Source organism: Ailuropoda melanoleuca, chromosome 15, assembly GCF_002007445.2.
Source record: "Ailuropoda melanoleuca isolate Jingjing chromosome 15, ASM200744v2, whole genome shotgun sequence".
Taxonomy (NCBI): domain Eukaryota; kingdom Metazoa; phylum Chordata; class Mammalia; order Carnivora; family Ursidae; genus Ailuropoda; species Ailuropoda melanoleuca.
Window position 1 is genome coordinate 82,014,608 of NC_048232.1, and position 21,511 is coordinate 82,036,118.

A 21,511-nucleotide genomic window follows, 5' to 3' on the forward strand; every position below is an offset into this window, starting at 1 on the left:
AGAGCTGCTGGCTGGGACACAGAAGCTCCTCAGGAGAAATGAGGTCTGAGCTGGGCTCAAAGAGAGGAGAAGCATTCGTAAAGTGATGCCAAAGCCCAGCCCAGCCTCGTGGCCACATCCTCTCTTTCCCAGAAAGAAGGGGGCTATTTATCAGGATTAGGTTAGAAAGCCCAAGGTAGGAGGAGCTCAAACAGAAAGAAATTTCTTCCTTTCTTATGTAAAAACTCCTGGCTCAGTTGGTACAGCATGTGACTCTTGATCTCAAGGTCATGAGTTCAGGGCACATGTTGGGCCTAAAACTTACTTGAAAAAAAAAAAAGAATAAAAACTCCTAAGCTAGGTAGTCAGGTGGCAGGGACCCGGCCTCTTCCATCTTGCTCCACCAATCTCAGTATTTAGCTTTAACCTCATGGCTCAAGATGGCTGCTTAAGTACCAGACATCACGTCTATATCACAGCCAACAGGATAGAGGAAAGGATAAAGAAGGGAATGCCTTCTCTCCAGCAGAATAGTTTCTAGAAGAATGCCATTTTAGGTTAGCAGGTCTAAGACCCAGAGAGGGCCCACCAGGCCCCTGGAAAGCCCATAGCACTGCTGCTGCTTGAGACGGCGTCTGGGGAGGGAGATACAGGCAGCTCTGCCTGTCTCCCCCAGGGAAGTCCCTGCTGCCTTCCATGAACAGCATAGCAGTTGGCCGCTTCCAAGATGCCACTTGCGCCGGGCCCTCCAGCGGACTCCTAACTCTCACCTCCTACTGGAGGTGTCTCCCATCCTCCCAGCCAGAGCTTTCTCTGGTGCCCTGGGAACCCAGAACATTCAGGGCTTGGGGGAAAGGGAGGGTCCTACAGAGTTGGGCAGGCAGGCTCAATTTCCAGCTGAACTCCTCTGACCTGTGCCTCCCATCACCACCACAGACGGACTCCAATTCCCCAAGTGTAGGACAAGGAGTCCCAGAAGAATTTAAACCGGATTGCTATAAAAGCCCTTGCTAGAGACAGACACAAGGTCGGGGCTCAAGAAGGTGAGCGAATGAGTGAGTGAATGAACGAACGAGTCAATAAATTAACCACTCAATCATGCTGTTATTCAGTCTAAGCTCAGCCAAGTTGTCACCCAGCTTCCATTTACATACTTCCAGTGACGGGAAGATCACTACTTCCAGAGGCAAAATGGTTTTAGTTTTAGTTTCCCCATCAGCCCCAGTCTGCCTATAGGTGGGACCCAAAACACATTTAGAATCTTTTTTATGGGATGGGACCCAAGTCTCTGCAGGCAAGGGAAAGCACAGAATCCCGCAGCTGGACCTCAGAGACCACAAGTCTCTCGGTCATCTTCCTGTGTTTCAGAGGAAGCCTTGACCAGAGAGAGGCTAGGGCCCACCCAAGGCCACACAGCTGGGTAAGGGCTGACCCCAGATCCATCTTCCAGCTGTGTTCCTTCTAAATTCCACAGCCCCTCCAGGACCTCCCCCAGCCTTCCCCACATGGGGTATCCCCTCCCCACCGCCAGCCCCACCCTGGGATGCCGAGGTCCTGGTGCCCTGATGGAGATCCTCATGCTGGAGAAAACCATCTCTTGTCACTGCCAGTGACAGGCACACCTGTGGTCAGGGGGTCAGGAGCCGCTGCAGGACCAGGACCTATAGGACAGGCTGCATGGGTCTTACCCACCCCCAGAGAGGGGCCTCACAGAACAGCAGGCCCACGAGTGTACACACCCACATGTGAGCGTGTGCACAAGCGTGTGTCTGCACTTCCCAAAGCCAGAGGAACACGTAACAAGCTGTCAGTAAATCCTGCCAATTCGGGAAGGGTAATCATCACGCACGATGCCAACAGATAGAACTCCGGTGGATGCACTTGGTTTTGTTTTGTGGTTATTTTTTTTTTTTACAACTTTAAATACGGAATATAAATAAATTTACAATTAAAAAATAAAAGGAAAGCCCCCAAAAATATAATCACCAACTTTACAAACTGAAGGAAGCAGATTTTGGAGGGGAGAGGGTGGGGAGGAAAGGGCAGTCGAAGGTGGGGAGGGAGGTGGGAGCTCAGACCCCACCCCGGGGAGCCCTGGGGGTCTTTTCCCTTTTCTCCCCCACTCCCAGCCCATGAGCTGGTTTCCTGGGAGGGGCCACCAGAAGTGGAACTCAAAATAATCTAATATGGGGGGAGTGTGCAGGGGGAGAGCAAGGGCTACCCCTTCCCTTGGAGACTTTCTCTTGGGTTTTTCACACCTGCCTGGAAGGGGAACTCTTGAGCTGAGGACTCAGGAAAACGGAGGCCAGATGGACAACAGTGTTGCCTCCCCACCCAACATGGGCTCTCCTGTCCAACCACTCTGAGCCATCGGCCAGGTTGGGGCACAGCCAGTCCACATGGAGCCTTTGTGTCAGTTAGGAAAAGGATCCCTTTCTCTAGACATTTTTCTCTCCATCTGCCAGAAAACTGTCCTAATAAATACACATATTGGCCACGTTTTACGGTGTGAAAAATGATCCCTGCAGCCAGTGCCCTTGTGCAGTGCACACCCTGCGCAAACCTACATGGCAGTCTTGGCTGGGCTGGGATATGACCGGCAGGCCCCCTGCTGCCCTGACCCCTGGTCTTCTGCCTAATGGAGCAGAAGTATGGGGTCCACGAGCCCCTTGGTGGAGCAGACTGAGGGCCAGGACAAGAGGAAGATACAGGGTGGAGGTAGCGAGATAAAACAGAGGAAGTGAAGGTGGGGGAGAGTGGAAGGAGGCAGTGAATGCCCAGGTCACCATCCATGTCGGCTCCAGAGCAAACTTCATCTCTAACCCATCTGAGGGGGCACTTGGCTGCCTGGTGCTTGGGCCACGCCCACCCAGAGGAGTCCGCACCGTCAAAGATCTCATATGTATAAAACGAAAGGAAGCCACTGTAAGCAGAGGTGACCAGGGAGAAGTGACTGGGCCTGGGCGCCGTGGGAGGGCTTTTCTCCAGTCTGGGCTCCCCCGCGTGGTCTCAGGCACAGGAGTTCGAGGTACCCTGGTCTGCCTGGGGGCGTTCCCTTCAAAGCTGGCCAAGGGTCCTGGGCCCAGGCAGGCCACCCATGCCTAGAGGGCCTCGGGGCCTCGTGCAGGGCTTTGCCAGTCCACAGCACTCAGGTGTGACCCGGGCGGGAGCCGGGGAACAGCGGGCCCACCGGTCTTTCTTGTGCTTCTATCCCAGATTCTCGGGGTCGGCGGAGGAAGACAGCAATGGAGTTCAGGTCCTCCGTTTCCTTCTCGAGCTTCCGGGCAAGGCGCTGGAGGCCAATGAGGGGACCCGCTGGTGGGTGGACGGACAGGCGGAAGGGGGGAAGCACCATTGGCCGTCCGAATCAGGCATCGAGACAGACGGACGAGGGGAACAATATTATCACTCCAAGGACCCCATGGGGGCGATACAGCAAATACCATATTAAATAACCCTGTGGGCCAAGCAGAGGGACACGGGGGTCAGAGACAGCTCACGTGCCTCCCTTGCTGGGGGATGGGGAGCTGATTTCCCACATCGCTCAGGACTGGGGGAGTTGAGGGTTAGACTTCCCATTCTCGTAGGGCATGCTAAGACACAGCTGGGCTGGGGTCCCCAAAGCCCCCTCCCCCACCTACCCTATGGGAAAATTCAGTTGAAACTGGGCAGAGGGGATCCAGGCTGAGAGCCAGGATTTTGTATGGGGAAATACCTCTCCCCTTCCACAGCCCAAGCCACAGGCCAGGGGTCTGGGCCTCAGGTTCCCCACCAGGCCTCACCTGCCCACACTCTCTCGCAGATGCCCCTAGGCTCCGAGGGTCTCCTTCAGCGCCTTCTTGTCATGCGTGTGCTTGAACTTCCGGTGCTTCCCCTTGGGGGGCCGGCGGACTCGCACCGTCCGAATGGTCACCCGAGTTTGGGGTGTCTTGGCTGCTTGAGAGAAAGAAACGTCCTGTCAGCAGGTGGATAGCCTCTGGAGAGGGTCTATCGCTCTCAACCAACACCTGCCACAGACCTCTCCAGATCTTCCGGGCTGAAACAAGGGGTAGGGGTTTGAGGCCAGCCCTCCTTGGGTTCAAATCCCAGCCCCACAGCTTATCAGCTGCATATGCCTTGGGGACAACTATTGAACCACTCTGGGGCTCAGTTTCCCCACCTGTGATACGGGGGTAAGAAGACTGCTCACCTCACAGGACTGGTAAAATGAGTCAATGGCAGTATACTGGCAAACACAGAACACAGAAGGGAATTGGCTTCAAGTTCTTGTCCTTACCCCACGGACCCTCCTGATTTCCAGGCCCCTTGAGCCTCGCATGGACTCGGATCTGTTAACCAGTAGAAGATGGCAGGGTGGTGCTGTGCCAGTTCCAGGCACAACCCTTAAGAGGGCCTGGCAGCTCCCAGAGCTCCTGGGGGGGTCAGTCGGTTGAGCATCTGACTCTTGATTTCGGCTCAGGTCATGGTCTTGGGGTCCTGGGATCGAGCGCCGAGTCAGGCTCTCGGCTCAGAGGGGAGACTGCTGGAGATGCTCTCTCCTTCTCCCTCTGCCCCTCCCCCTGCCGACGTTTGCTCTCTCTCTCTCTCTCTCTCTCTAAACTAAATAAATAAATCTTATTTTTAAAAAAAGGCTAGGCAGCTCCCCCATTTTGCTTTGGGGGAGCCCTCTACCACTGCCTAAGGAGTCTGGCTACTCGGCTGGGGAAGGCTCGTGGGGAGGAGACGCCCTGGACTACAGAGAGAGGGACACCGGCCCAGCTGCCCCGCATTACAACGGCAGGAGACACCAGGCAGAGCCCAGTCAGCCCATGGATCAGGGAGAGACAGTAAAATGGTTGTTGTCTTAAGCCGCTAAGATCAGACTAAGAAGTGATCAGCAAACGGGAGCTGCTCTTCCTCACTTTTTTCTTATTCCTTCCCCTGACCTCCTATTGAGGTTTCCTCCCACCAGCCTCTCAGCCCCTTCCAGTCCTGTGATGGGGGAACCACTGAGCATCGCGCCAGAACCACCCGCGCCCGCCATGGAGCTGAGCCTCCCCATCCCTGCACCTGTCGTCGCCTGGCCCTCGCCACTCCAAGAAGCGGCTCAGTGGGGTGGGCCAGAGCTTGGGCTATGGGTTCAAATCTGGGCTCTCCCAGGTATTAGTGGCGTGCTTTGGGGCAAGTCATATAAACGCTCTGCGCGTCAATTTCTGTATCTTTAAAACTGACCTGGCAGCAGCCCCGGCCCTCGGGTTAGGTGATAACACACGGAAATAGCCAGAAACCCTTGGCTAGCACTTCCCGGGCACCTGGCAATGTCCTAAGCTCATTTATCCTCACAGCAGATACATGTATCGCCATTTAACAGATAACTGAGGCAGAGACACTGGGATTTGAACCTGGGAGACGGCCTCTGGAGTCCATACTTTCACCACTGGCCTGTAAATCACAGTGCTCGTGAGCCTCAGGCAAGGTTAGCACTTAGGTCTCTTCCTCCCAAGCCCCCAGGTCAACACCGTGGCAGTGAAAGCTTTCTCGGCCAAGCTCAAGGCCCATCTCTTCCTAGGAGCCTTCCCCGGCACCCCCAGCTCTTCCGGGCCAGCGCCGACTTCCCACCTCACAGACATAAGCTCCCATAAGGCAGTTAGCCCATCTCTGCAATCGGGCAGTGGAAGGATGTGGGGGAGGGGGTCTCAGATCCCCGTTGGGGATCTAGGGAGGACACCTAGAAGGGCCATGGAAGGGCCCGGAAGTTGGGCTCCAGAGATGGGGTCATCAGCAGGACCCTGGGCTGGGCAAAGCCTGAGCGGGCTCAAGGTCGTCCTGCAGCTCATGTGTGACAGAGCAGAGTCTTGAGCCCTGAGGTCTGACACTGGCATCACACGGGCCACACCACCAAGCCTTAGCCAGGCCAGGGCCGCATCGCGGCAACTTACACGGCATGACTTTATGTAATATACATACGAATCAGTTGAACACGCCTTCCAAAACCTGGTTTGGAAAATCACATGAAGCAAAGGCACATGAAAGAACCCCAACCTAAACATAAAGAAGGAGATTTTTTTTCCGGACTAAGTCAATCCATGTTAATTCCTATTATTATTCTGTGTTATTCGATATTCCATGTTGTTCTGTGTTAACTGGATTAATAATTTACAACAGGTCAGTTTGAAGCTGTCAAATTATCAACCTTCCCAGGGAATCCGTGCCTCAGCTCAGCTCTCGGAACGGGACAGAGGCTAAGAGACAGGCCTGCCTTCAGAAGGCTTCTAAGATGTTCTGTCCTCTACCAATAGAAAGTTACTGAAAGTCAAGAGGTGATTTTTTTTTTATGCTCATCTAATCATATTAATTTAATAAGTCTTGATCCTGGGGGCGCCTGGCTGGCAACCCAGGTGGTAGAACATGAGACTCTTGATCTCAGGGTTGTGAGTTCAAACCCCATGTTGGGTGTAGAGATTACTTAGAAATAAAATTTATGGGGCGCCTGGGTGGCACAGCGGTTAAGCGTCTGCCTTCGGCTCAGGGCGTGATCCCGACGTTATGGGATCGAGCCCCACATCAGGCTCCTCCGCTATGAGCCTGCTTCTTCCTCTCCCACTCCCCCTGCTTGTGTTCCCTCTCTCGCTGGCTGTCTCTCTCTCTGTCAAATAAATAAATAAAATCTTTAAAAAAAAAGAAATAAAATTTATAATAATAATAATAATAATAATTCTTGATCCTTACTGCAAACATTCGAGGGAGAAAAGGCAGCAGGACAGCCTAAAGAGCGCACAACTAGATAGTACAAGACCTGGGTTCTGGGCTAGACTTTGTCACTATGCAACCTTCATTAAAAGTCCCTTAACCTCTCGGAGTTCCGGCAGCCCCATCAAGAACACTGAACAAGTGACTTGTAAGGTCATCTCTCCAGACCATTCTAGCTCTAACAATGTTAAAGTCTTTGACAAGGCAGGTAAGAGCCAGTGACTGCTGTCAGGGTGAGGAAGGGCCCAGAATAAAACTTCAGGATACCTAGACTCTAACTGTACCCCTGCCTGGGACTGGCTGTGTGACCTTGGGCAAGATCCCAGCCTCGCCGAGCCTCAGGCACCTCTTCTGTAAAATGTGGACCAGGCAATTGGATCAGATCATTTTGTTGGTCCCTTTCAACTCAAATCAAACTATGCCCCTGAAATTGTGAATTCACAAACTCTAAAGAGTGGAACAGAAGTCCAGTTCCAATTATCCTTCTGATGCTTGAACTCTGTCACTTCACTGTTGCATGGTTGCCCAGTCTCTGCCTACACATCGTCAATGACAGGAAACTCACTACCGTACAAGGAATATAATTAAATCTTGGCCCCCTGACTGATCAACAGCTTTGGGTATATGGAGTTAAAATCTCTCTCCGATGGCTTTTCCCCACTGGTCCTAATCCCTCCTGAAGGCCACAGGGAATTAGTTTGATTTTTCATCCCCAGGACAGGTTGTCAAATATCTGAAGATGATGTCCATGGAGTCTTCTCTTGTCCCACTATTTCATGTACTCATTCAACAAGGTAGGGGGCTATGGTAGCAAGACGGGGATGGGAGCTGCTCTGGACAAGGTAGTCAGGGCAGACCTCTAGGAGGAGGTGACTTCTGAGTTGAGACCCAAATGAAGATGAGTAGGCTTGTGAAGAGTTGAGAGAAGTGAATTTCAGATGGAAAGTGGCATGTGCAAAGGCCCTGTGGCAGAAACATATTTGGCCACTCAAGGAGGTCAGGCTGGTGGGGGTGGCATAGGTGAGGCGGGATGGTGGGCCGCAAGCCTGGAAGGCCAATCAGGGGTTAACATCTTCGTGTAAAGCCTGGCAGGCAGGGGAGGAATCTGGATTGTTCTCAGTGAGATGGAAAGCTTCAGATGAATTTAACGAGGGGCGTGCCTGATCCAATTTCCCCCCACTGGCAGCTGCCAGAGAGAAGGGAGATGCCCAGCCGAGTCATTCAGAGACAGACCCTGCACCAGCGGTTACCTCGCTGCTCTTGGGTACTCCCCAGGCTTCGGGTCACAGGTCGAGCAGCCACCACTGTCTCACACTTGCACGCCAGGTGGTCCTCCAGGGTCACCGTGGCCTTCTTAAAGGTTGGCTTCTTCCGTACAATCTCGATTTTTCTCACCTGGAGGACAGAACCATCCAAGTGCCTCTGTAAGACCACACAGGCAGGGGCTGAGGGAGCCCGCCTGCCTACTCTTCCTACCCCAGTGTCCCCCGCAGGGATCTTTCCTCGAAAGCCGGGAGTGGAGAGGCACTGGCCCAAACAATAGCAGGACCTTGCCCTCTGCCCTTCTCGTAGCTTTTCCATCAAAACAAGCGCTCCCGACCTGGCCTCCAGCTTGGCCCCAGCCCCCTTGGAGCTCCCAGAGAGGGAGAAAGGCATTTCCGGGTTGAGCGTAGGGCCTGTGGTGTCCTCATTCCCGGAGCGCCAGCCAAGGTCAGGGACTAGGGCAGAGGCGGGAGATGGATGTCTGGAAGGAAGTGGGGGGAGGCTTTATCCAGGAGGGAGGCGGGAAGGGGTAGGTCAGCTGTCAGGTGTCCATCCATAGGGCTGGAAGCACTGGGGACAGGAGATACCATGACAGTGGGTGGTGTGGTAGAGAGTGACACTTGTCATCTCGGGCATGGGGCCCAGGCCTGGGATGGATGGCGGGCACGGGGAAAGGCCACAGCTGACCTCAGGGAGGGGAGTGTGGCAAAGCAGATGGAGCATTTGGCAAGAGCCAGCACTGAGCCCTAGGTGTGCCCCCTGCCCGGCAGCTCCGCCCCACCTGAGTTGGTGTGTAGGCGAGGCTGACCCAAGGGCACAAAAACCTTTCCACGTGAATCAGAAGACAGCTGAGGCTTCTCTGGCCCTGCCCCGCCCAGCATGAGACCCAGAGCTTCCCAGAGTAGCCTCTATTCTAGAATTTGCCTGGAGCCAGCATGCATAGCCGATCTCTCCAGAAAGGAGGCAAGATTCAGCATTCTGACCCTTTGCTAGGGGCTGCCCCCAGCATTTGCTGTATCTGTTGCCTGGAGGAACTCTGTACCTGTCTTTCTTAAAGACACAGCAAGGAACCTGAACAGGTTTGGAGGAAAACTGAGCAGCCCAGAACTTTCTGAGCGTCCAGTAAGTGCCTTTAGACAGGTATCTTCAAGGGACATTTGGGGATTTTAATCCCTGTAAAGAGGAGGCAGCAGCCTTCCCTTAACATCCCACACCAAGCCCTGCCTGGGGGTCTGCCTGAGGCTTTTGGGTACAGCGGCCGGGGTGGCCTTGAGGACTCAGCGTACCTGCCCAGAGAGCCTAGTGCCGGCAGCCCTAACTGGACAGAGCCCAGGAGCCTGCCAGGAATGCCTCTCCCGGGTCCGGAGCCCCCACCGCCCCCCGCCCGGGGGGAGACCCCACCCCCAGCTGGGGGGAGAGGGCGGCGCGCCCGCGCACCTGGACGGGCCGCAGCTGCACCTGGGTGGGGCGGCACTGCACGTTGCGGTTGTTGCAGCAGCCCGAGCAGCGCTGCACCTCCACGCACGGTGGCCACACCAGGAAGTTAGCGTTGGTGTGGTCTATGAGGCGCCGCGAGATCTCGAACACCTCAGTGCGCGTCTTGCACTCGGCGATCACGGCCGGCTCGGCGACCGTCGGGGAACCTGAAGGGAGAGGGGACCCCTGTCAGGAGGGTGGGCCGGCCCAGAGCCCCCGCCCGGCGGCCCAGCCCAGCGGGGCAGCTCTGGCCCTGCGCGCCCTCCCCAGTGGCCAGCCGAGTCCCACTTCCTTCCACCACCACCCCCGCCCCGTGGGACCCGTTTGCGCGTCCTGGCTGTTCTCAGCTGTGGCCCTTGGACAGGTTGCTGAGGCGCCCTCAGCCTCAGTTTCCCCATGAGATATGCACCCAAGAACCGCTGCAAGGATCGAGCGAGGTCACTGAGAGCGCTGGTCTGTCATAAATGTCAGTTTCCTTCCGCCCGCCCTCAAGTTCCTTCTGTGATCTCACGCCTGACCCCTGGCTCCTACTCACTTATTATTCTATGACTACTCTCATGTTGCCGTTATTCACTATTTTCTATCCTTACATCCTTGCTTCTTTCAAAGCCCGCTTCATCATCTATGGGACAGGGATCACAGAGCCTATACACTGCCCTTGCCGATCTGAGTAATGTGAGTGGCCCACAGCAAGTCTTCCGTCCATGCTGGGGCTCCGCCGTCGTTCTCATGGAGAGACACTGAGGCTCGACTAGCTGCCCAAATTCAAAGTGAGGAGTGGAGCTCAGGCCACCAACTCCTATCTGAAGGTCCCCCTAGCCACTGTCTCCAGTGTTTTGGGGTCTACAGGTGGGCAGAGAGGAGGAAGGGCTTAGAGCAGATACTGGCCTCCCCTGGGAAGGCTTCCGTGGGACCTAGGCAGGTGCCAAGCTTTGCCTGCTGTCCCAGGCTGCAGCCCTAAGCCACAGAAGAGACACACAGCCCACAGCACAGCACTGGGTCCAAGTGAGAAGAGCTGCTGGGATCCCAGTCCTATCCATTGCTAGCTGTGTGACTTCAGTCACGGCTTTACAGTCTCTGGGCCCCTGTTTCCAACTGTATAACATGGGGTCAGTAAGAGCTATCTCTAGGGTTAGAGTAATGAAAAATGAGTTTAAAAGCACTATATTTAGGAAACTGTGTGTTGGGGGCTGGGGCGTGATGACTCAACCCAATATAGTGAATCGAAGCACCGTTCTACTCTCCTAGAGCTCAACTCAGTCCTCAGAGCGGGACGAATGGGGCGGCCCAGAGCTGTGGGCTGGCTGCACACCCCAGTTCTCCTTGTCTGGCTCCCACCATGGAGGGCTCGCCATTCTCATCTGCCGCCTCACCTGGGCTCCTTCTCCCTCGGGTTAAGCTCTCCAGCTCGCCTCCAGAATGGGATAGGGTCAAATTCAGGTCCAGCTCGGCCCCGTCTTCCTCTGCAAGAGAAGGCACAGTCAGATGCACCCTGATAGCCTCTGGCTGGTCTGATCGTGGGCTGGGGGCTCCAATGGGGGATCTGGAGCAGGCAGGAAGGTGGCCTCTCACCCCTCATTGGCATCCCACTCCAAAAAACAGACTCCCTTTCCAGGTCCCTGTAAACCTGAGGGTCCTTGCTCTGACAAGGGGCCCTCCAGGCAACCCCAGGGTGGCCATGGGGGTCAGGGGGTGGTGGGGCCCGGACTGCATCCCTGGGGGGGCCTTCAGCCCCACTCTGGGTCCTTCAGCCACATTTTTGGACAGAACCCATGTCAAAGGAATTAAAAATAACCCTTCCCTTTGCTACTGTAAGCGAACCCTCCTCGGCCTCCAGGGCAGGGCAAGGACCCAGAGCTCCGAAGGCGAGTTTCCAGTGCCCCTCCGCCCAGCGTTCCCATAGGAAGTGCTGAATGGAGAAATTCCCAGAATCCCCGGGGGGACCAGCATGCCCTGGACACAGCCCCTCTGGAGCCCCGGACAATGGCCCAGCTGAGCTGGAGAGGGAGGAGGGAGAGGAGTGGGGGTGGGGGCTGAAGGCAGGGAGGGGTGGGGAGCCGGCCTGCTGGGATGGGGGCGCCCGTACCCGGGGCCCTTCCAGGCCTGGGTCTTGCTTCAGCTCCCAGAGTCTCATTGTGTTTGCCTCTCCCCTCTAACCTTCGACCTGGTGTCTGCCCTAAACTCTCCTTTGCTCTCTCGGGTCATAAACTACAGTTCCCTTCTCCAGCCTGGGAGGCCCTCATCTTGGCTTAGTGCTCCTTGGCGCTGTCCCTCTCTCTAGAGGCAGGCAACACCTCTGTGGGAGGTGAGGGCCGGACAGGAGGACTTTGAGCTTGATACCGAATCCTGGGCAGACCCTTCCAGCTCTCTGATGGCTGAAGAGCGAGCAAACAGACGGAGGGGTGTTGGAGACAAGCTCCCGCCCCCTCCACGCAGCCCCTCGCTGCTCTGGCTGTCTCCCCTTCCCGCTGACCCTGCCAACAACAAAGCTCCTGTTCTTCTGTGGGCTCCCAGGGGGTCCTGTTTGGAGGAGATGGTCCTACAACTGGTGCGTTTCTGTCCAGCCTACTGCTCCCGCGTCAGCGCGTCTGTCGGTCCCTCTCGCTCCCTTCCCTTCTCCCTGCCATCTCTGGAATGTCCCTGGTGGAGAGGAGATGGGGGAAAAGATGTGCTTTGTGGAAAGGTTAAGTTGATTAGGAAAAAATAGCCACATGGTTGCCTCGAAACAGGCCGGCTATTGAAAACCTCTGTCTCCAATCCCGACCCCCAGCCGGGGTGTGTAGGGGCTGTCCGAGGGTGGGGGCCATGGGCCTTGGAAAGAAACTGCAGAAAGGCTAAATTTGGAAGTTGCCCCATTGTGTTGGCCAGGGCTGGCCAGTCGGGCACGGGGTGGGGGATGTGGGAGACATCGGGTGGGGGGCCTAGTGAACAATAGGTGGGCCCAGCTGGGGCCCCCTCCCGCCTGCCTCGCCAGCCCCCGGCACAGGCGGGTTTGAAAGGGCCCGGGAATGCTTTTGAGAGGGAGCCAGGGGCCCAACGGGGAGAGGAAACAAAGACAGGAAATGCTGTCCCCCGTAGATAGGAGTCTGGGCAAGGATTACAAAGTGACAAAGAGACAAAACCCTAGAGGGAAGGGGAGCTGGGGTGCAGGGGGGGTTGCTGACCAGGGCTCCAGGGAACAGGCCAGAGGTTAGAATAGAATGGAATTTGCTCTGAAGACAGCGTTTATAAATACACTCCCGACCCAGCCCACCAGCCCTGCCACGTGTGTGCCACCAAGCACGTGCCCATTCGCTGAGTGCACTCTCTGGCTGGGGCAGGGCTGCCTGCTGGTCTGGGCCAGGTGTCCCCGGGAGACCTCACAGACTGGGCCCTCGGCCAGAGGGACAGGGAGATGGTTCCTTCGGCACCACCCTCCCTGGCTGAGTCCACACCTGGATACACATTCGGCATATGCCCCGGGCACCTTCTCCCTGCCCCCCTCCTCCTGGCACCCCACCCCGTGCACCAAGCCAGAGCCACATGTGGCTGCTTCTGCCACGCCCCACATCCCAGGTACCAACCCATCCACCCACCCAGCCCTGCCCCGGACAGTTGTGGCCGAGCCCTCCTGAGGCTGCCACAGGCCTCTCGTTCTCTGGAAGTCAAGGAAGGGAGGATGCCCCTTGCCCTGCCCCTCCCGGCCCCCGAGGACTCAGTGGTGGCCCAGAGCACTGAATGAGGTTCAATTTACCTACGGAGGCTCCATGCAGCAGACGCTGGAGGTCATCAAAGGAGCGGATCGAGTGGTCACTCAGCATCTCGTAGAGCTCCTCGGGAATGGGGTCCCCCTGCCAGGCAGACACCATGGGGTCAAGTGAGCTGAGTGGAGGGCTTTCCAGCCATGGCCCTCTTCCCCGCCGCACATGCATGCACCCTCCCATGGAAAACCCCCACAGGGCCTCTCGGCTATGGGCAAATGGACAGCCAGGCTGGGGGCACGGTGGGGGCAAATTCCAGGCCTGACAATCAGAAGCACAAAGTTCTGGGGACCAGAACTTGCTCAAGCCTCTAAGACTCAGATCAGATGCCCGTCCCCACCCCACACGAGAGCTCCAGCTTGCTCTGCGATAGATCGGATGTACGCCCGTCTCCCACATCGCATCATGGGGTCCAGGAGACTCCAACCGTCTTTCTGCTTCTCGTCCCCACCTGACAGCCAATGACAGCCAGCGTTTGTCAGAGGAGATCTAATTGCCCCCATTTCACGGATGAGAAGACAGAATGATCAGTGGCACCTGCACGCAAAGCCCAGACGCTCTGATGGCAGAGCCCGTGCCCCCAGCCTTCTGGGTACATGAGCTGGTTCCTAAATGCTTGCAGAGCTGGGTGGGCTCAGGGGACCCCAGGCACTAACAGATCTGTTTAGTCTCTTGCTCAAAAGAGGAGAGAGGGAATCCTTAGATACAGACACGAAACCTGAAAGCTTACCCTTGCCCCATGCCCAACCAAACCCTATTTTTAGAGCCCCTCTGGCCTGTTACCAAAAGCACTTGAAACTTAATAAGTGCTTTAACAGGCCCCACTCGGAGCCGGGCTTCCTCCAGGGAAACCGCAGGCCTCACAATGACAGGAGAGCAGCCCGATAGGAAGGTCATGGCCACGTCCCTCGTGGTCCAGGGAGACCTGAGGGGCTGATGCCAGAGGTCTTGAGGAGGCATGCCCAATCTGGACATCAAGTGCCTCGGGGCAAAGGAAATGCGGGAGACCCTGCCCCATGTCCGAACTCACAGCCGTGCAAACACACGCGCGCGCACACACACGTGCGCACACAGATGCAGGATGATGCGGTTGTGTGAAAGGAGCCCTGGAGTGGGTGCCGGCAGACCTGACTCACTTAAACAACTCTGTGCCTCAGTTTCTCTGGATTAGGAAGCAGGAGCTCCCCCTCTAGTCAGTTCACGGAACACTCCAAGGACCGGAGTTCTCATTGGCTTTGCACAGGCTGAGTCCCTGCCCGACGGGGGGAGGAGGTCATCTGCCCCGTGGCCGTGGCCGGGCCCAGGGGGCTCTCCCCAAAACTCTGTTAGGAGCTTGGGGATGGATCAGTGTCTGACTCCCCCAAAGCTCCGTTTCTTCATCGGTCATCGTGGCTTCTGGGAACACCTCCCCCTGGGGTTCCATCACATCCATCCAGCTCTGGCCACCCAGGTTGGCCTTGGAGCCAGGGTAGAGTGTGGGTATGCCCGCTTTTAAAATAAATTCCTTGAAACCCTGAGCTTAGTTTTTTCATTTGAACGTGGAGCTTATAATCCTGCTTGGTCTCTAGGGCTGCCGGGAGGTTCAAGACAGGGAAGCTTGGGGCCCAAGCAGTAAGCCTGGCTGGCAGCTGGGGTCTTTCCTTCAGGGTCCATGGCTACGAAGCTGGGGAGCCTGGGGCTGCATGTGTGAGACGGGAGAGGGGCATCAGCTCAGCCGCCCCTCACTTTCCTCCCCTACCTCTGCCACACTCCACTCCTCCTACTCCAAGAGAGAGCCCCTGCCTTTGGTGTCTCCAAATGTGGACACAGAGCCCTACCCACAGACCGGAAGGCAGGCAGCTGGTGCCCAGTTAAGACCAAGGCAGGCTACTTCCCCTGAGGGTTTTGCCAAGCCCAGAACTGGTAGTCTAGGGAGCTAAATTCTTTTTTTTTTTTCTTTTAAGATTTTATTATTTATTTATTCGACAGAGATAGAAACAGCCAGTGAGAGAGGGAACACAAGCAGGGGGAGTGGGAGAGGAAGAAGCAGGGCTCACAGAGGAGGCCTGATGTGGGGCTCGATCCCATAACGCCGGGATCACGCCCTGAACCGAAGGCAGACGCTTAACCACTGTGCCACCCAGGCGCCCCTAGGGAGCTAAATTCTACCCTTGTTCTGCTACCAACCACCCCATGACCTCAGGTGCGTCACTGCCCCTCTCTGGTCCTGGCCCTCATCTGTGTGCATCAGGGGGTCGCAGACATTTGATTCCGTTCTAATTCTGCCTGTGGTGGCACGAGAGGCAGCAGAGGAAAGCCAAGGGGGAGGGTGCCCAGCTAGGGCTCCCAGGCTGTCTGTGCAGTAATGATCCAATTAACCCCCCAGGAGAGGGCCCAAAGCCCCAGTACCAAAGGGCATGTAGCACTCATGCCAAGACCTCCTTGCCCGTTGGAGAGCTGGCTGCATCTGTCAGCCGGGGTGGAGTAGGCAGACCCCAAACAGGACTAGCGGATGCCCCAAACCCAGCCTGCGATGCACGGAGACGATGTTTTATGAAAATGGACCCACACCCTCCCAGGCTGAGTGGTCAAGAGCCCAGGACAGAATGGAGTGGTGGGAGGAAGTACACAGTAGGTGCTCAAGAAATACTCATAAAATGCACGAAGGTCTCTCCCCTTCTCCGTGGGGTTCTCTCCTGTATGAGCCTCCTACCTCCTCCACCAGGAGGACCACCTGGGTTGTTTCCCCCCTCCACCCTCTTAGCAAATTCCCTCCTAAAGCATCCATTCTAAGCAGAGAGGCCATTCCTGCACATGTTTCTAGTCACTTGGCCACTGGATGCCCAGAACTCACCAAGAGCCCCCTGGATTTGATAATAATACCCCAGCCTACTTTTATTGAGGGCCGGCTCTGAGCCAGGTACCGAGCTAGTGATGTACTAACTACCAATCCAAAGCAGCTGGCTCTGTGTTTGAATCCCCATCTTCCAGATGAGGAAGCTCAAGGCTTAGAGAAATAAGTGAAGGGCTACAGGTCTACGCCACAAGAGCAGGGCCGTGCGCCTCCCTCTTCCAGCCCACCATGGAGCTTTCTGGCATCAGGTGTCACAGAGCAGGGGCTAGACGGTCCTCAGGGGACACTGGCCATGGCTGAGGGGGTCACAGCTAGAGCAGTGCTCCTGGCATCTAGCAGGCGGTGGCCGGTGCCCACCCCGTACAGGACAGCCTTCCGCAATACAGAATTACCTGGCCCAAGATGTCAACAGGGCAGAGGCTGAGAAACTCGAGGACACAGAAAAGCAGGGGCTTCAGCTGCTAAGGAGACCTGGCCTCTCAGATTAAGCCTTTGAACAACCTTAGCTTCTTTATCTTTCAATGGGGCGAAGAACACCTGACTGGTGTTACTGGGAGGCAGAACTGCACCCAGCAGAGCAGAGCAGCCAGCAGAGAATGGTACTTACTGAGCTGTCCCTGCCGCCCACCGAGTCCTTCAGGTGGTTCCTTGGAGGGCACCAGCGAGCAGCACACACGCCCAGGGCCAGCAACGCGGGGCATATTTGAGGCAGACAATTGGTGGGTGGAGAGCTGCCTGCCCTGGGCGAGTGTGTGGCTTTCCGCTGGCCCCTGTGCCGGGCCCCAGGAAACAGCACCCTAGCCACCACTGGCACTGCCTGGGGCCACGTGGGCCGGCGGGTCCCTTCCGGGCTGGGGGTGGGTGAGGGACGGAGAAATGCAGCCTGTGGTCCGCTCCAGGATGCAGTGCCCTGGGGGAGACTGGCATGGGCACCTGCTGGGGGTCAGAGGCTCCTCTTGGCGTGGGAGGGTGAGCAGCCCAGAGCCCGGGCTTCCTGGGCACAGGTTCTAGAACCCTCCTACGGTGGGCAGGGAAAAGCGGCATGGCATCCAGATGAAGCTGCCCTAGAGCTCAGGCCTGGGGTTCCTGACAGGGCAAGGGCGTGGTGAGAAGGCAGCTGGGGCACAGCCAGCCCCGGGAGCCAAGGCAAACAGCCTCCTCCCCACCCCGCCCCACCCCCAACACCAGCTGCAGAAGGTAGGAAGGGCACGAGCTAGCGTGAGGCCAGGTGAATTACCTGCTCCCAACCAGGCTGGCAGATCAAAGGGGCTTGGACCCCACCCTCCCCCAGGGCCCCAGCTGCACACGTAGATACGCACTCCGCAGCCCTCCCCAGCCCGCTGTTCCGTTCTGCAGAGGGAGACGACAGGCTCAGCCCAAGCAACCAGGGGCGTTGTCTGTGGCTGGCGGAGAGAGGAGCCGGCAAGGCCTCCAAGCGCCCGCCTGCCTGACAGTCTCAGGCCTGATTTAGATTCGATGCCAAAGCCAAGCCCTTTGAAGAAGCCTTCTCTGGGCAGACCACAGAAGCCATTTAGAACCAGACTTTCCCACCTAGCATTTCCCTTCCCTGTTGCTCCTGGGACCCTCCTGCCCCTCCTGAATGGTGTTGGCCCAGCCCCACACGGGGTCGTCCACCTCCCCCTGGAGCAGAAAAGCTGTTAGGGCTGGAAGAGGGGCCAGTGCCACAGTTACAACCAGGGCGGCCCATCACAGTCACTGACTCCCCCCCCCCCCCCCCCCCGCCCCGGGAGTCCTACCCTCGACCCCAAGCCAGCCCAACTCCCAGCACTGGGGCAGGGCGGAGCAGGAATCTGCATTTTCCAGAGGTCAGGGAATTCTGCTGCTCTTAGGGAGCTCAGGGCTGATCCAACCTTCACATTTTGGGGGGTGGGAGAAACTGAGGCCCAGCTCAAGATACACGGAATCTTTGCAGTCTGATTTTCCTTCTGTTTCTTCCTCTGTCCTGTCCAGTCTTGACAGGCCAACTCCCAAGACATGGAACAGAAAGACAAGCTTTTCTCTCAAGATGGGGGGAAGGGCTCAAAGGAGAATGCCTGCCCGAGAGCAGAGTAGCCGGGGCTGCACCGCCCTGGGGGTGAGGCCATGTTTATAAAGCGCTTAGCAAGCGCTAGACAGCTGTCTGGTCCTTCCTTGCCACTACCCCCCAAGTCCCCCCACATCCATTGTCCTTTCCCCAAATATTTAGAGATTATCCACCTTGGACCAGGCACTGTTCCAAGAATGGGAGACAGTGGTGACCAAGACAGACGCTCGAGAGGAGTTTAGACTAGCGAGGGAAGACGGACAATAAACCAGAACGGAAGAGCTGTCCTGGAAGAGGCATGCGGGGAGGGGGAGACTGAGAGGGACCCAGGAAGCCCATGGCAAACACCTCTTTACCACTCTCGCTGAATTAACCTCCCCCTCCCCCCACCCCACACAGATAAGCACACTGTTCTAGGTCTTGCCCCAGAGCCTCGAAGTTCTGTTCAGTCCTAAATTTGCAGACACTTCTAGAGCTGGGAGAATCCAGCAAGTCGGTCCCCACCACCCAAGGCCAATAGCAAACCAGAAAGAAGCTGGGGGGTAAAGGGCTGCCAGGCCCCTTCCCTCCATCGCTGGGGGCAGAAGGGTGCTGGGGTGGGAGACATCACATGACAGTGGGAGTTACCCTCTGCGGAAGCCAGCTCAGCTGATGGAGATAGGACCTCCCAGGCCTCAGCGGACCCTCTGCCAGGCCACGCATCAGAGCTCCCACCCCCCCACCCCTCCTTCCCAGCTGCTGGGGCCTCTACCTGAGGCTCAGGCCAGGGACCAGGAGAGCCCCAAGGCCACCGACCAGGCCAGCCCCAAGGCCACCTCCAGCAGTGAGCTCTCCTGGAGTCTCCCTTCCCCGCCTGGCCCCCTTGTTGAAGGGTTTCCCCTTTATGTCTCCTCCCCCAGGGCCGGCTGAGGCTGACACCGGCTCAGTGCGAAAGTGGGAAACTGCAAAGCACCACACAACTGTGACTTCCCGAGGGCCTTGTGTTCCAGGACGCTGGGCTTACAGGGGGCGCGACAGGCACCGGCTTCTGTGCCATAGCGCTCCCCCAAACGCGCATATCCATGGAGTGGCGCGGAAGGAGGAAGAGGTGCTGGAGGAAGCTGGAAATGAGGAGGGCAGGCCCCAGGGAGGGGAAAAGCCTCATCCCGCTGTCATCCAGCCTCTCCAGAGCACGCTGGGATCAGTAAAGAAGATAGAACAGCCAGGTGGGAGCCCCCTCAGCAGCGAGGGTCCTGCAGTCTTGGAGGATCAAAGAAGGGCTCATTGGAAGGGAGAATGATCTGGACATCACAGTGCCCCCCCCAGTCTCATCGACACTATTTTCCGTCTCCTGGGGTAGTTGAAAAAATGCAATCACCGAGGGGTGATGCTTGAGGGGCGGCAAGCTGACCTGAGCAGGCAAAAATCAGTGGGTGCTGTGGAGCCAGGACGCGATGGGAGGGTCCCTGTTTCCCCTTGCTCCTAGGGCCCTGCAAGGAAATGCTGTCACTACAGAGATGACGAGGTTCCAGGGCCCGCGCTGGGCCCACGGTGGGCCCACCTGTTGCGCGGGGGTGGGCACCTGGTGCTGGGTGTATAGGGACCGTGCGTGCCTGTGTGCGTGCGTGGGTGTGCACGCACGTGTGTTCAGGCCGCGTGTTCTGGGGCCAGGCGTACGTGTGTGTGCGGTGCGGCGCCGCCGTTCCCAGGACGCCCTGGCACCGGCCCCAGCCCCCAGGCCCCGCGGCAAGGCGAGGCGGCAGCTGGGGCCGGTCGGCACCCCCCTCCCCAACAGCTGGCCGCGGCCCGGGGGGCTGCAGAGAGGAGAGGAGGGGGCGTCGGGAGGGGCCTGCAGGCTGCCGGGCCGAGCCCTGCGGCCTCCCTCCCGGGTGCGGACCGCTGGGGGTTGGCCGCGGAAGGGCGGGGCCCCAGGGCGGGCGGCCGGCGGCCCTCGAGGAGCCCCGAGAACAAAAGGAGACGGCGACGGCTCCTCTGTGGTCAAAACAACCTGCGCTGGCGGCGGCCCAAGGTCTGGCCGCGGCCTCGGAGCCCTTCACCTTAACCCCTTCGCCGCCGCCGCTGCCTCCTTCCTGCGCCTCGTTGGACGCCAGGAGGGGCCTGCCCTCCATGGGAGCCGGCGAGGTGCGGGCTCCCGGCCGCCGCCGAGCGGAGGCGGGACGGGACCCAGGCGCGCCGCGCTCCCCGCTGCCCTCTCCTCCCCTCCACCTCGCGCTTCCTCCCTGCCCCGCCCCCTTTCCCACCTGGATTCCGGGTGGACTTGCCAACTCACTGCTACGTGAGGCTGGGAGGGGTGGGGGGGTACTGATCCGACCTGATAGCTCCCGCAGACGTTTTTACACCCCACCTGCCTTGCAGCTACGCTTTTACTGGCGCGCTCCGCACCCTGCAAGCGGGGAAGAGAGGCGCTTCCTCTCGCAGGGCGCGGGCGCAGGTATGGCAGGGCCTGGGGCACACACCGCCCCGAGGGCTGGATTCCTTAAAAGCCTCTACTCCTCCCCAATTTCCGAGTGCCCAAAACCTCCGTCTCTCTCTCTCTCTCATTCTCTCTCTCTCGGCGCCCCCCGCCCCCAAGACACAAGCTGCTGCTGGACTGCGCTCTAGGGCCGGGCATGCCCTGCGCTGGCCCGAGGGCGCCGGTCCCGACCGGGAGCCGGAGCCAGGGAGGGGAGGCAGATCCCCGAGGAAGGCTGGCGTGACTGCCACCGGGTCGCGAGCTCGCACCTCCCGTGCAAGCCGGGTCCTGGACAGAACCTAAGCTGGAACCAAAGTGGGCTTGGGAGAACGCGCTGCCTTCTGCACCCTCAGCACCACCCCCACCCTCTCTCCCTTCGGGTTCCCGAGGGGTGGGGGACAGGGCCACACACACCCTCCCCCGACACTGAAAGGGCCGGAGATCTGGGGTCGCCCCTGGGAAAGAAAGCTACCGCTGCCCCCTCCCCTTAGAGCCTGGCACGTCCCGGACCTCGCGTCCCAGCTCTCGGAGGTCACCTAGCGCCCGGCGCTAGGCCCGTGGGCTGCAAGGGTCCAAAGTTCACTGCAAGGAGGGGAGGAGGCGACTAAGGGGTGAGGGTGGGGGTAATGAATGAAGCGAGGCAGCCCTGGCAGCCGTCGCAACTCACCTCGGCGCTGACCAGACGCAGGTAGCAGCAGAGAGACAGGAAGAGCGCCCAGCAGCGATTCATGCCGACTCCGGGCCCGGCCCCGCGAGGCCCCGGACGCGTGGACCGAGCGCGCCGCCCCCGCGGCCAGGGTGGGGGGCGGGGGCTGGGGAGGGAGGTGGGCTCGGCTCGGGGCTGCGGCGATCAGGCGCTCAGGCCGCTGCAGCCGCCGCCGCGGCTCACCCGCATGGCCCCCGGGCGCCGCCGCCCCCGGCCCCGGCTCCGTCGTTGAGGGGCTGGGGAGGGCCTGGGCGCGGGACCAGGGTCCGAGGCCGCTACCTGGGCGGAT

General features: G+C 58.3%; 1 protein-coding gene across 7 annotated transcripts; it reads right to left on the minus strand.

Annotated features, from left to right (window-relative positions):
* Window positions 1-1,846: 1,846 nt before the first annotated feature.
* On the minus strand, window positions 1,847-21,314 carry PDGFB (platelet derived growth factor subunit B). Of its 7 annotated transcripts, XM_034644024.1 has the most exons (8): window positions 21,184-21,237; window positions 19,455-19,533; window positions 13,181-13,277; window positions 10,821-10,910; window positions 9,409-9,614; window positions 7,959-8,130; window positions 3,762-3,915; window positions 1,847-3,436 (listed from the first exon to the last, which is right to left on the minus strand). In XM_034644024.1, exons 3-7 carry the CDS (start codon window positions 13,245-13,247, stop codon window positions 3,788-3,790), a joined length of 663 nt encoding a protein of 220 aa, XP_034499915.1. In that variant the 5' UTR covers window positions 13,248-13,277; window positions 19,455-19,533; window positions 21,184-21,237; the 3' UTR covers window positions 1,847-3,436; window positions 3,762-3,787. The 7 variants fall into 7 exon arrangements, with proteins under 7 accessions (XP_034499915.1, XP_011217152.2, XP_034499914.1 ...); XM_011218850.3 differs by lacking the exon at window positions 19,455-19,533 and having other exon boundaries at window positions 3,762-3,912; window positions 7,959-8,103; window positions 21,184-21,314; XM_034644023.1 differs by lacking the exon at window positions 19,455-19,533 and having other exon boundaries at window positions 7,959-8,103; window positions 21,184-21,314.
* Between the last annotated feature and the right edge of the window lie 197 nt (window positions 21,315-21,511).